This window comes from Pimephales promelas, chromosome 14 (genome assembly GCF_988280905.1).
Source record: "Pimephales promelas chromosome 14, fPimPro1.hap1.1, whole genome shotgun sequence".
In the NCBI taxonomy this organism is placed as follows: domain Eukaryota; kingdom Metazoa; phylum Chordata; class Actinopteri; order Cypriniformes; family Leuciscidae; genus Pimephales; species Pimephales promelas.
In genome coordinates, this window is record NC_142782.1 from 30,868,974 (window position 1) to 30,881,990 (window position 13,017).

Below are 13,017 nucleotides of genomic sequence, written 5' to 3' on the forward strand. Positions count from 1 at the left end.
CATGGCACATTTTATTCGAATAAATAAGCCACCAAAATTGTAGATACCATTACATTTTCACAAATCTTGATTGCTTCATATTTCAATATCCCAGCAAAAACTATTAGCGTAACTAATATAAAGTTAAAAAATTTCTAAGAACAAATAAACAAGTTACAAGCAACAGCTCAAAAAATAGTTATAAATAAACTATTAATACAAATAAAAGGTAAGTCTAACAGTATTCAGGTGTAGAAACTGAATAATCAAACATAACACAACATGCATAGTCTTCACTTTACTATAGATTGTATGAATAAAATATAATAATTAAATATAGAAATTATAAATTAAATAGGGATTAAAAATTGCATAATTTAACAAGGATTAATATATTAATCCTTGTTAAAGCTACAAAAGTTATTCAGTCAAGAGCAGTGAGTGATTTTCTCTGTCTTTTGTCTGATTTTATTTAAAAAGACACAGACGACACAGACTTTATTATTAGGCTGCTGTCACTTTAAGACCAAATGCATGGATCCAGTATACTGTTACACATGCATTTTCTCATCTGTTTATGTTCAAGTAAGACATAACCGATAGTGTTTAGGTGCATACTCCCAAGATGGACCTTTTGACACTTTGTTGTGTGTATTTTTCCGTTCAAGTGCATGTAGACGCAAAAGAGAGCTGTTTTCTGTGTGCGCATACACTTGGCTCAACAGTGTGCCAAAGTTCTCTTTCACAGCTTCTTTCACTTGAATCTGAATGGTTAAAAATCACGTGAATGTTTAAATTGACCCGACTTAAAAATATGTTCAACTGATAAACTTTCTCGACAACTCAGCTCTGGCGATCGGGCAAGTTACAATTCCACACCGGGAAGTCCTTATTGTCGAGCCCAGTAATCTGGCTATCTTGGACTCTAGTTTACATGAATCCCTTTCTTTGTATGACACATTGAAATTACAGTACAGAATGGTTGTTTAGGTCAGTGTTTCCCACCCCTGTTCCTGGCGGCACACCAACACTGCGCGTTTTCTTTGTCTCCCTAATCAAACACACCCGATTCAACCCATCAGTTCATTAACCCACCCGATTATGAGCTGATGGGTTGAATCAGGTGTAGGGCTGAACGATTAATTGCATTTGCGATAAAATCGCGATATGATGAACATATGAATGAAGAGCTGCGATTACACTGGTCACGTGACACGCGAGAGAAAAGCAGTCTGCAAAATAAAGCATCAACTTGCCACGCTACGCGGCCAGGCGTTCAGAAAAGAACAGTTTATTTTTAATGTATGTGATATTGTGTTATTTATTCTCTCCTCAACAATCCTGGATCGATTCAGAGAATTTCAGAATCGAGTATGAGCTTATAGTTTTTAAACAGAGATGCGTGATGACGCTGCGCGTGCTTTAGAAACGAACCGGGTTCTGAATCTGCTTACGACACCGCTCGAACCTTACAAAACATAGTAGCTAACGTTATTTCATAAAGTTTGGGACAGAACCGAATTACAAGGACATTCGCGGGCTTCATTGAACAGGTTTTGCCGCTTTGCTTGATGTTATAACGTTACACTTGCAGTGCGCGTTCTCTCCCGCGGGAATTTTCTTTACAAATGCTTCACAGAGGCATTATTTATGTCTTTTGGAATGCAGTCGGCTTATATATTAAAACCATGAAAATCACTGAGAAGGCTGCTTTCATTTTAAAATACTAACGCGTGCTTTGTGAAGAGCGCTCGTGCATGCGGCCGTGAGTGACTCATTGGTAATGTACTTGCATGTCAAAATGCTTTTATGACGTGAAATTAATGTAAACACGGTCAGTTATATCTTAAATCAACAGGACAAACCACATTTACAATTTGAAAAGAGATATATGCATTAGTGTGAATGCAGCATATCGTATTTAAACTGAGGGGAAATCACTCCAGCTCTTGAATGAAAAACATTCAGACAGACTACTTTTAAATACTGAGACCACTCTTTCTTTATTGCTTGTAATGTTTTGTTTTTTTTGTTTCTCTTTATTTACTAGCTTTTATATTTTGAAGCTATATTATTTTATATAGCCTATTTAAAATTCTTAACATGTAATTGGTTTAATTAAATGTTTTTTTAAAGTATGTGTTTTTACACATGTAATTAAATGCATATTTTAAGAGAAAAAAAGTAGATCAGATCATGAGCTATCTAAAGATTCCCATCCCTACTGTACAATGATTTATTGCTTGTCTTTGTCGACTAATACAGAAGGTAAATAACTTTTTTTTTTAAATCGCATATTAAATCGCAATCACAATATTGGTTAAAAAAATCGCAATTAGATTATTTTCCAAAATCGTTCAGCCCTAATCAGGTGTGTTTGATAAGGGAGACAAAGAATACACGCAGTGTTGGTGTGCCGCCAGGAACAGGGTTGGGGAACACTGGTTTAGGTATTATCCTGAACATTGTATAAGCATTGATGAACGGAAGAGAGGCTCTCGGGAGCTCACATAAACGTCACATCCTTTGGATGTTCCCTGCAAAACCGCCCCAAGTCCTTTACATAAAAATCAGTCTACAGGCTTCCATAGACAACCTAGGAGGTCGGGAAAGGTCTCATTTTTTAAGTTTCGTTACAAGATTTAGCAAATGCCGATACAAAAAGCGATTAATACATTAAAATTCTTACATATAGCTCCTTTAATTGTCCGACAGAATTCATGATCATGACAGGCATATTTATTGTAAAGTCATGTAAAAACAGTGTGTCATTGGCAATATATCGCCAGCAATGCATGAATTTCCCACCTCTACAGTTTCTTAAAGGGGTCATATAGTGAGAAATTTAATTTTACATGATCTTTTGACAAAGCAGTTTGATTATCTATGGAAACTGTCTTTCTGAACTCAACACAACTGACACATCAGTGATGCTTATAACATGGCGCATCCAGTCATAATAACGTAATAATGTCAAAGTATGATATATATATATACTGTCATTCCTAAACACCTGAAGAGCTAAGTAGAGTAAAATATACAGAAAATATGTTAAACCATGTGCTGTTCTTGTTTTGTATAGCATAAAAAACCTCAATCTCAACAGCGACTGATCACTTTTCATTTCTGAACAGTCAAAATGTTTTATAAATCTGTCACTATGTAATTCAGGCTTTGCAAAGAGGCTGTTTTTGATGGATGGAGCAGCTTAAATCCATTGTTTTACATGCAAAGAGGGCACATACATAGAAGTCTTACATGCAAAACCAGCAAAAACACAACCCTTATATCATCATCGTGAACTAAACTACAGATATTTTGCAAGTATTTTTACAAGCAGTGTCGGGGGAATTAAATAAATGATAAAAAGCATACTATATGACCCCTTTAAGTATTTAGTTTAGCTTCTGTTATGATTAAAATAGTTAACCATAGTTAAAATGGTTAAATGGCTAATTTTAGACCAAAATTCAGAAATAAATGTCATTTGATTGCCAGCTCAGTTTAGTTTACATTTAATATTTATTCATTTTTGTGTCCCTTTATATTTTAGGACACACAGATGTTTCAGATGACAAACTCAAGACTCAAATTTGTATTTAACCAGCTTTTTATATTTGTCTGACCGTGAACTAACAGTGTGCTGTGATACTTACCAGTATTGTAGCAGATGATAGATTTAGACGCCCTCAATGTTAACATGCACTTACAGGCCTCTAATGAGACACTGCCTACACTACATTACGGTTCATCTCCAAAGAAAAGCATTAGACTGAAATGCACAAATGCTAGACATTAATAAGAACTAAATGGTTAATTGAAACCTGCCTTGAGCAGCAAAAAAAAAATTAAAAAAAATACAAAATAGGAACAAACTAAATCCCTCCGTCCCCTTTTTTTCCACAAGCTATCACTTCGTTTCACCTCATCCAGGTGCTTCTATCTCTCATACTCTCTCTTTCTCTTTTATTCAGTTCTGTCTCTCTCTGTTCCGTTGGTGCTGTATGTGTATGTGTGTCCGAGTTGCGGGCGACCTGTAGCCCGTGGTGACGCGTCTCTCATGTTTCTCTTCTCCCCGCAGGCCCTGGTTTGGCGTTCATAGCGTACCCTAAAGCCATTTCAATGATGCCCGTGGCTCCGGTGTGGGCTGCACTGTTCTTCATCATGCTGCTACTGCTGGGACTGGACAGTCAGGTCAGTTCACATGGAAACAGCTAAAAGATGGTGTGTGGTGTAATAAATAAAAATAAGAAATTGAATTTTCTAATTGATGGAGGTAATTTTTTTTCCAGTTAGTATAGAATCGCCCTTGTGTGTTTGTGATTCATACTGTTTATCACTACACAACTGAAAATATTTGAAAGCAAATCCATTTATAGCACATCTGACTGATATTTTGTTTTGTTTTTTCCACAGTTTGTTGGTGTGGAGGGTTTCGTTACTGGCATTCTTGATCTTTTCCCTGGAAAGTATTACATGCGCTTTCAGCGCGAAATCGCTGTGGCGATCTGCTGTTTATTATGCTTCATTATAGATCTCTCCATGGTTACACAGGTTAGTCCCCTTAATGAAACACCCCTTTATAAGTGTTTGTGAAAATGCTGATATTCTCACACCTGACACTGTCAGAGGTGTTATACTAGCCTGGCTCCGCCCTCTTACGTACTTCCACTCAATTTTCATTTTCCTTCAGTACTACATCTTGGTTTGCTGTATATTCTTGGCTTTTCTAAAATTTTGAAAACCCAATTTAGTATTTTTAATATATATATATATAATTTTTTTTTTTTATGGGCTGAGAACGATGATGTTGAAGTGCGCTAGTTTGAGTTGTAGACATACGCCACAACCAAACGTTAGCGATTGGTTATGGCAGATCCAATAGTTTTAAACTTCAACAGAGTACCCACCTTCAATGGAGAGTGGCCATACTCTCTGTACATATGAAATGTGTTCGACCAGGCTAGTGTTATACCCCCCCATTAGTCAGATAAGAATATAATGGTTTATCCCAAGCCCTTTCACTGGATATTATGTCGTCATGCTATCATCCAGAGGCTGAACTTCCATGAAAAATTGTTACTGTATGTGGGAGTGATATGACTCATAAAGCTCACATTCAGTCAAAAGTGAAAAGTAACTTCAAAGAATCTCACTGAAAATAATGAAACAACATCGTGTTTTGTTACACTTACATTTTATGATTTAAGATGCTTTCACGCCAAGTCGTAATTACCATGATTATGAGATTCCAAATTGTAAAAAGCGTTCACATCCTCACAACTTGTAAGCTAGGATTTTTCTGAGAGCTTTTAATTGTACCACGTGACCGCTGTACCACCTGACTGCTGCAGATTAATTTGGCCATTGATAATGTTGGCTTTTTAGGGTAAAAAAAAAAATATTGAATGGGGAATATTATAGGGTGGAACTAGGGATTTGATTGGATTGTGAAAAGTGAACTGTGATATTATTGGTTAATATTACTTTTTGAATTTGGGAAAATATTTTACAGGAAATGTAACCATGATCATAGTTATATAATACAAACGATAATATAATCAGAAACTACAAATCAACATTTATCACCTGCACCCCATTTACCCATAACCAGTTATGGAATATTATTTGTTACATAAAATAGAATTTTATAAAAGTTTTCTGTTTTGAAATTTATTTAATATTTATTTCTGGAAAATTCTAGAAAAATCAGGTTTTGATTATGTCCCAAATTTTGATGACGAATTGCAAAGATTGAAAAAAATGTATATATGTGTGTGTATATATATATATATATATATCGTAAATGAGATTTAACTTTAATACTGAGATTATACATGAAATTAATGACATTTACATTGTTGCAAAATATTTATATTCCAATAAATGCTGTAATTTTAATTTATCAAAGAATCCTAAAAAAAGTATCACGGTATCTAGTTAGACATTTAGTCAAATAGGGTCCATTTTAATATGAAGTGTATGATTTCTTCATATATTTGCGTTTCCAGGGAGGGATGTACGTCTTCCAGCTTTTTGACTACTACTCAGCCAGTGGAATGACCCTACTGTGGCAAGCATTCTGGGAATGCGTGGTTGTCGCGTGGGTTTATGGTAAGAATCCCTTCATGCAACGTTCTCATGTCTCATCAGTTTATCTTGAGTACTGCAGGCATTAGGAGATGCAAATAGCATGTAGGACCCTGTGCTGACACAAACACTATTCTAATCCCACATACGCCCAAAAGAGTGCTGACTTCATGCCTCTGTGTGCAGGTGCTGACAGGTTCATGGACGATATTGCTCGTATGATCGGTTACCGGCCATTCCCGTGGATAAAGTGGTGCTGGTCCTTTATAACTCCATGTGTTTGCATGGTGAGTGCTGGAAAATACTCCCACCTGTTCATGCTCTTAAAAAAGGTTGAGTCAGCCATTACAATGATAGAAAATTACATGTTAATGCCTGAATGATTTAATCAGATGGGTGCCATTGTTCTGTATGTCCTCAGGCTATCTTCCTATTTCACCTGCTGAACTACAAACCTCTGACCTACAATAATGTGTACGTGTACCCGTGGTGGGGAGAGGTGATCGGATGGTGTTTGGCTCTCTCCTCCATGCTCTGTATCCCCGTTAGCCTCGTGTACAAACTCGCTGGATCCAAGGGAACATTCAGAGAGGTGTGTCCCGTTGCAACCATTTCACTATTCAAACCGCTGCTTTGATACCCATGCACTAGCTATAATATAATAAGAGTTACTTAAGTGATCCAAACTAACACTGTCAACCCCAAAAACGCATAAAGCAACAGCAGTTAATGCAAACAGTCCAAAATCTGCAGTGTAATACAGCCGTTGGGTGTCATTGGAGTTGGACTATGGGTCAGTTACCTCACTGAAAAGCATCAGAATTACTCATGAGAAACAACGTCTGTATTTATAGTAACTAGGCTAGTGGTTGTCATTCCTATGCAGATAGACCACAATGCTTCAGTGTTTGCTTCCAAACACGCAGGGTTGTGGGATGTATGTTGTGGGAAAACTAACACAGGATGCTGGAGAAAAAATGGAAAACAATAGGGATGTCATGTAGTTGTGATTAGACTTGTGTTTTATCGTGAAAGATTATTTTGGGATTTAGCAAATTGCATGAATGGCCCACTGGCCAGAGGGATATCTATCCAATAGTTCTCTCTGCTCGTCTCGCTTGGACTAAAAACAATCATATTCCTATTTTTCAAACTGCACAACACACAGTCAATTTAAATCTGCAGTAATTCAATAGAACAATTCAATACAGATTTATTTGTATTGCGCTTTTCACAATACACATCGTTTCAAAGCAGCTTGACAGAAAACATCTATTTAAGCTTGACTTTTTTTCTTACAATTGTGAGATTAAATAAATAGTGACAAAGCATTGAAATTAACTTTTTTCACTTTTAATTTCTTTATATTTCAAGTTTTCGTTTAAAATTTTGGTATGTTCTTTAGCATCATCTAAAATTTTTATGCTTTATTTCAATTGCGAAAAAGGTTGGAAAAAACAATGACTGTACAAACAATACAAATGACTTTTGCTTTTGTTAAACGTCTGTCAGGGCCTGATTTATAAATAAATTACCCAAAATTTGCATGCATTACCATATTCGCAGTGGCACCCCTTAGAAAATAATGTAGGATATTGAGGAAACACCTGCTGACACTCTAAACTTAAAAATCAGAAGCTTAGTTTGATGGTCATTCATTGTAATTGTCACAGCTAAGCTTATTTGTGGTTGTCTCCTTTGTTTTTCATGCAGCGTTGGGAAAGTCTGACCAAACCAGTGTGGGGAGCCCATCACCTCGAATACATGGCCCCTGACACTGACATTAAAAGCCTGACCTCTCTGTCTCCTGGAACGGAGGAGAACAAGGTGATCATTTTTGAGAGTGTTATGTAGATCAAAAGGGAAATCTTACGACAACCCTCCTAAGGCAAGCTGGTTGAAGAAATCCTCAGTATTTATTTGACATTTTATGGAATTCTGAATCATCTTACAGTCTTAAAACAGCTGATGGATATTGATGGTTACATATGTTTCAGATCCTCTAGCATGCACATTACCAGATGTTCTTCCTCTTCCACCCGTTCAAACTGCAGTCTATACATGATAAAAAAAGAAAAAGATGTGCAATGTTCAAGACTTGCAGAACGAAATCAGCGTGTCTTTGGAGGGAGGGGACAGTATAGTGTTGCCTATAACTTCATTTGACTGAGTGGCAGAATTCCCACAGGCAACTTTCCTGAACATGACAAGGGTCTCTTTGCATTGACACACGAGTATCAAATCTGAGCATTTTTTTTTTTTACAAATGCAACCTTGACTTAAATTGGCCCATAATGACATCCAGAACAATGGTGATAAATTTCCCAAATTCATAAACTAAAATATATGCTTCAATAAACGATGCTGAGTTTAACGGATCAGCAAAAATAGATGCAGATCTAGCCATCAAATTAAATGTCTTTGCAAATTTCTCTCGCTTTCTCAATGTGTCTTCATCTGAGACAGGTGACCTCAATACCTGGTGCATGACATTACAGCGTTTACTGTATGTGCCAAACGGAGCGTGACTTTCCATCTCTCTTCAAGTTTGTCAGGAGATGGTTTCGGTTGCCATAAAAAAACAACATCTTCATAGTTGAGTTGAAATGTATCGCGAGCTTGATGTGATCTAGAGAGTTTTTATTAGACACAGGCTGGCTTTCAAATGAAGACGTGGCACTTCCCTAAGGTGCTTGTGAACCAAATGTTGCATTCTGTTTAGGATTGAATTGTTAGTCAACATGAAACACCCTTTTTTTATAACGCAACCAATAAAATCACATTACTGATTTCAAATTGGTTGCAAACAATGTTTCATGACGAATATTTTCAGTCCTACATTTTGAGTGCCAGTATTAGTATGTTCTATGATATCTTTATTTTATGATTTTAAAATCTTAATGTAAAGTTTCACATTATCGTAAAGATTCCTGTAGCTTTAACTAACAATTTAAAATTTCACAGTTTGAACTAGGGCTGTACAATATAGACAAAACAAAACTCTTTTTTTTACGATTTTGAGACAATAGTTTCTTACACACTTTGCGAGCGCCATACATTTGCATAAATGGTGCATGACAGCGTTGGTTGTTTTTTATGCCTTTTTGAACTTTTTCCGAATGTTGCGCGGTTCGCAATAGCATGTACTGTATTATGGATTTTTGTTCTACTGGTTTTGGGATAAGCTGTTGTTTTTCTATGTAAACCCGCTTGACGGACGTCTTTAACCATTGCGTTCCTGTCTTTTGCAGTATGACTGCGCTCAAGTTAAAAGAAGTTCAATTTGTAAAAAAAAAAACAGTTCTGTTTGAATGGCCCCTACTCTGTTTTGCCGCAATGATAGTTTGACAGGTCTTGCAAATTACCCGGCACATTTTAGTTATGTAAAGTTGCTATGTTTCCAATGATAATAAGCCATATTTGAAGTTGATGGGTGATAGGAGATTGTTTAGATTTCCTGCCCGACATTCTACATAAACCCTTTGTTAACCATCTGTCCTGCGCAGACTACATGACCAACACTTCCTGTGGAGTTTTTTGTCTGCATATTACCGACTGCTAAAATTTTGGTCAACTAAAGCATAGTTCACACTACATGATTTTAAAACGTCGGGCTGGACTGTGCGGTTCACACTACATGACTTGCTCTCTGTGAAATCCAGAGTGTTCAAGTTGCTGAGCTGTTCACACCACACGACACAACATGATTGATCCGCAACAGGGAGGTAACGCACTACACAAGTTGACAACAACTCTGTCACCCAACGATTCTAGATCTTATGAAACAACATGCAGGTCCCAGGCACTCAACAAATGGATAATGAGGAGAAGGCGAAGGTTAAAAAGCCTTTATTGAAACTGGCTTATTTCATTATAAAAAGTTACAAGCCAACATGTTTCGACCCACAAATGGTCTTCTTCGGGGCCAAGTAACACACACAATGAGAATGGCGAAAGATTATAAATAACACCCCACCTTAAATCAGAGAACAATCAATCAATCTACTTAGGTTAAAAACAATCAATTAACCAAAGGTAATCAGGTTTAACATAGATACATATGGATAATCAACAAAATAGGTACAAAACACTCTCCGTCAATGTGGGTTATCTGGAGAGACGAAAGAAAACACGATGAACATCATATACAAAACTCAATAAAACGAGTATTAGACAATTATATCATAAAAAAATTCTAGATCTTGTCTACAACAAACCACGTTTTGTCGCGAAAAATCGTGCGATAAAAGAACTGGAAATGACCAATTCCCAGCGAACAAGACGAAGAACTCAACACGCGAATATGGACGTCAGACGGAAACTAGCGCTGCAAATTGTTTGCATGGTGATTTGCTCTGAGAAAAAATGCAAAGAAAGAAAAAATAGGATTTACGCAGATTTGCCTTGCTCTGATTGGTTGTAGCTCATGACAACACGTGAGGATATCTAGCATGCTAGATATTTTTCTGGGTCTGCGAGTCGTCTGCGAGCGTCTTTGATGCGTTGTTGGCGAACAGATTGGCGAGCGTCGCTAATCCCCCACGATTTGCGCGCGATAACACCCTGACCTGTCGACGAGCTCAACCATTTGCAAATCGGGCTTAAAATCATGTAGTGTGAACTAGGCTTAAGCCTCTTCTAGTCGACTATTTGGAGGCCGCCCTAGAAATTGCACATGCTCACATCGCGATTTTATCATAAATTAGATTAATTGCACAGCCCTAGTTTGAATGCAAGTTGCCAGATAATTGAAAACGACAATTTAAAATAACATTTCCACCGAGAACAACCACGTTTTTTTTTTTCATTTTTTTTTTTTTTTTTGCCAATGTCCGGTGCAGAACGCTTGGTCTCTGTCGTTCTGCTGAACAATAGACACGTAGTTGCCAAACTTTGCCTTTATTTGTCTTAAGTTGAGAACCCATGGACAAATAGCCAAGATTATACCAAGACAAACCGGCCTCATTCCGACCTGTGGGAATTCTGCCCTGTGGGAGAATCGACTCAAACACTAAATCATTGTGGCGTTATAGATGTGTTCAGAATGTACAAATTAGACTACATAATGTAAGGCTTCAGAATACATTTGCACATTGTTGTAAAATAATCTGCTAGCACTTTTTAATCGTGTTAGAAAGCGTTTTGTTTTTTTTTTCTTGTGATTTACATGCTGTAAAATAAATCAGAGATTTATTTTGTGAAGGCTATTATTTTGCTTATATGCATATAAATATAAATGATATCTGTGTGTTATATTTTACCGTTTAATGCCGTATGTACTTTTGATAAAGATGATAACAGGGAGTGGGAATTCTTTCTGAAATGCAGTTGCAGGGAGACATATGAAACAGATAGCACATGAATCTGATTTTATTTGAAATATCAAGTGCTGCAGTTGTTCAATGTTTTAGATTGTGTGTGTGTGTAAAACTCCAGTATTTTCTGCAGACCACCCAGCTCCATTTGGTTTTCGCTGAGCAAACCGTTTCAATTTGAGAAGCCATTTCTGCTTATTTCTTCTCCCACTTTAAACATCTGCGTTCTATGGTTTGGTGGAAAATTCGAGCATCAGTTTATTTACCCTTCAAATGGGTCATCAAATATTTCGCCCTGCCCAATCTATTGATTCCCATAGTTGAAAGTTGAAAATGCCTTTTGAGAATGAAATGATCTAAGTGCCCCTCAGATCTCTGAGGACCGGGTTAGACGCATTAGGAGCTACTGGTTTACCAAAGGCCTTACTCTTTAACCGTTTAGTCCGATTTTAGTCCGAAAAGAATCAAAGTCAACTTTTACCATCAGAAAAATTGTCTTTCTTTCCATCCAAATAAGAGCTTGGGTTGGTCAGTAGATCAGTTATTAAATAGTGATTAAGTATAAATGTTTATCTAGAAAAATACATGTTAACAAAGCAAGAAATTCTTTTGTCATTTTGTGTGCTCTGCCAAATGTTCTCGACAGTATCTTTGCACTGAAGGTTTGCCGAACGATGTCGTTTGTCGAGAAAATCACACATGCAGTCCTTAAAGGAAATGGTGAATAGCACAGATGAATGAACATTCATTTAATAACTCAATTAGCCTCTGATTCCAAAGACGGTCACAGATGCAATATGTTTCTAATGAGAGAGTCCAAAGCTTTGGGCGATGATACTGTCTTGAAACTTCACAGTCGATCTGGTAATACGCTCATTGAGTCTTTCATTCTTGTGCTTTGTAACACACTGTGATGTAACCATGGTAGTCTGTTTTTAAATCTAACAATAGTAAAGCTAAGGTAACTGTACTGTGTATGTTAGTGTCCTATCTATCAAACAGGATCCCTCTCGTGTAAGAAGGGCTTCATGCTCCACACTGTGATCTTGTGCCGATCCACCTGCCCAAATCAAAGCAACAAAAGGCAATAAACTAACTCCATGGAAAATGTGCTTTCTTGTTCTTGTCTCATTTACAGATGTGGGTTGTTCTGCGTGTGTATACATATACATTTTTCAGGTGACGTTTACAAGCCTTTCAAAGTTTTTCCGCAATTGAAACACTGATCGGGTGATTACGTAAGATGGTATATTTCAGTATCCCAATGTTAAAGAACGTCAAAAGCACATAACATCATTTATATTTTTAGTAATATTTCAACATGAACACAAATTGGACTGAACTTCATTATCCAGACATGATTTTCATCTCAAAATGCATCAAATATGATCAGGCTTTTGATGAACATCATTGCATCATTTTGGCACCCATAAAAAATATATATACTACAGAGCTTTGATCATAAAATCAAGCATTTAAAGGAGCTGTATGCAAGAAATTTATTTCAATTAATCATAAATTTCATTATCATGTTAATTTTAAATACTTGTATCACTGAAAACAGTAGTCCGGTCAGGATATTGTCAATTAAAAAGTGCAGTTGCAGCCCTCGACTGGTGTTGATGTTGTCATT

The 13,017-nt window shown here is 36.7% G+C and overlaps 1 protein-coding gene across 2 annotated transcripts in view; it reads left to right on the plus strand.

The window, feature by feature from the left end:
* slc6a8 (solute carrier family 6 member 8) overlaps positions 1-12,496 on the plus strand; it is a 39,072-nt gene extending 26,576 nt beyond the window's left edge. The window contains exons 8-14 of one of the 2 annotated variants that reach the window (XM_039665569.2): positions 4,061-4,173; positions 4,396-4,533; positions 5,991-6,093; positions 6,256-6,356; positions 6,491-6,661; positions 7,783-7,896; positions 8,067-12,496. In XM_039665569.2, coding sequence (XP_039521503.1) covers positions 4,061-4,173; positions 4,396-4,533; positions 5,991-6,093; positions 6,256-6,356; positions 6,491-6,661; positions 7,783-7,896; positions 8,067-8,075 — 749 coding nt within the window. In that variant the 3' untranslated portion in view covers positions 8,076-12,496. Of the gene's footprint in view, positions 1-4,060; positions 4,174-4,395; positions 4,534-5,990; positions 6,094-6,255; positions 6,357-6,490; positions 6,662-7,782 lie in introns of both variants that reach the window. The other variant, XM_039665564.2, reaches the window with a different exon arrangement.
* Positions 12,497-13,017: the final 521 nt, after the last annotated feature.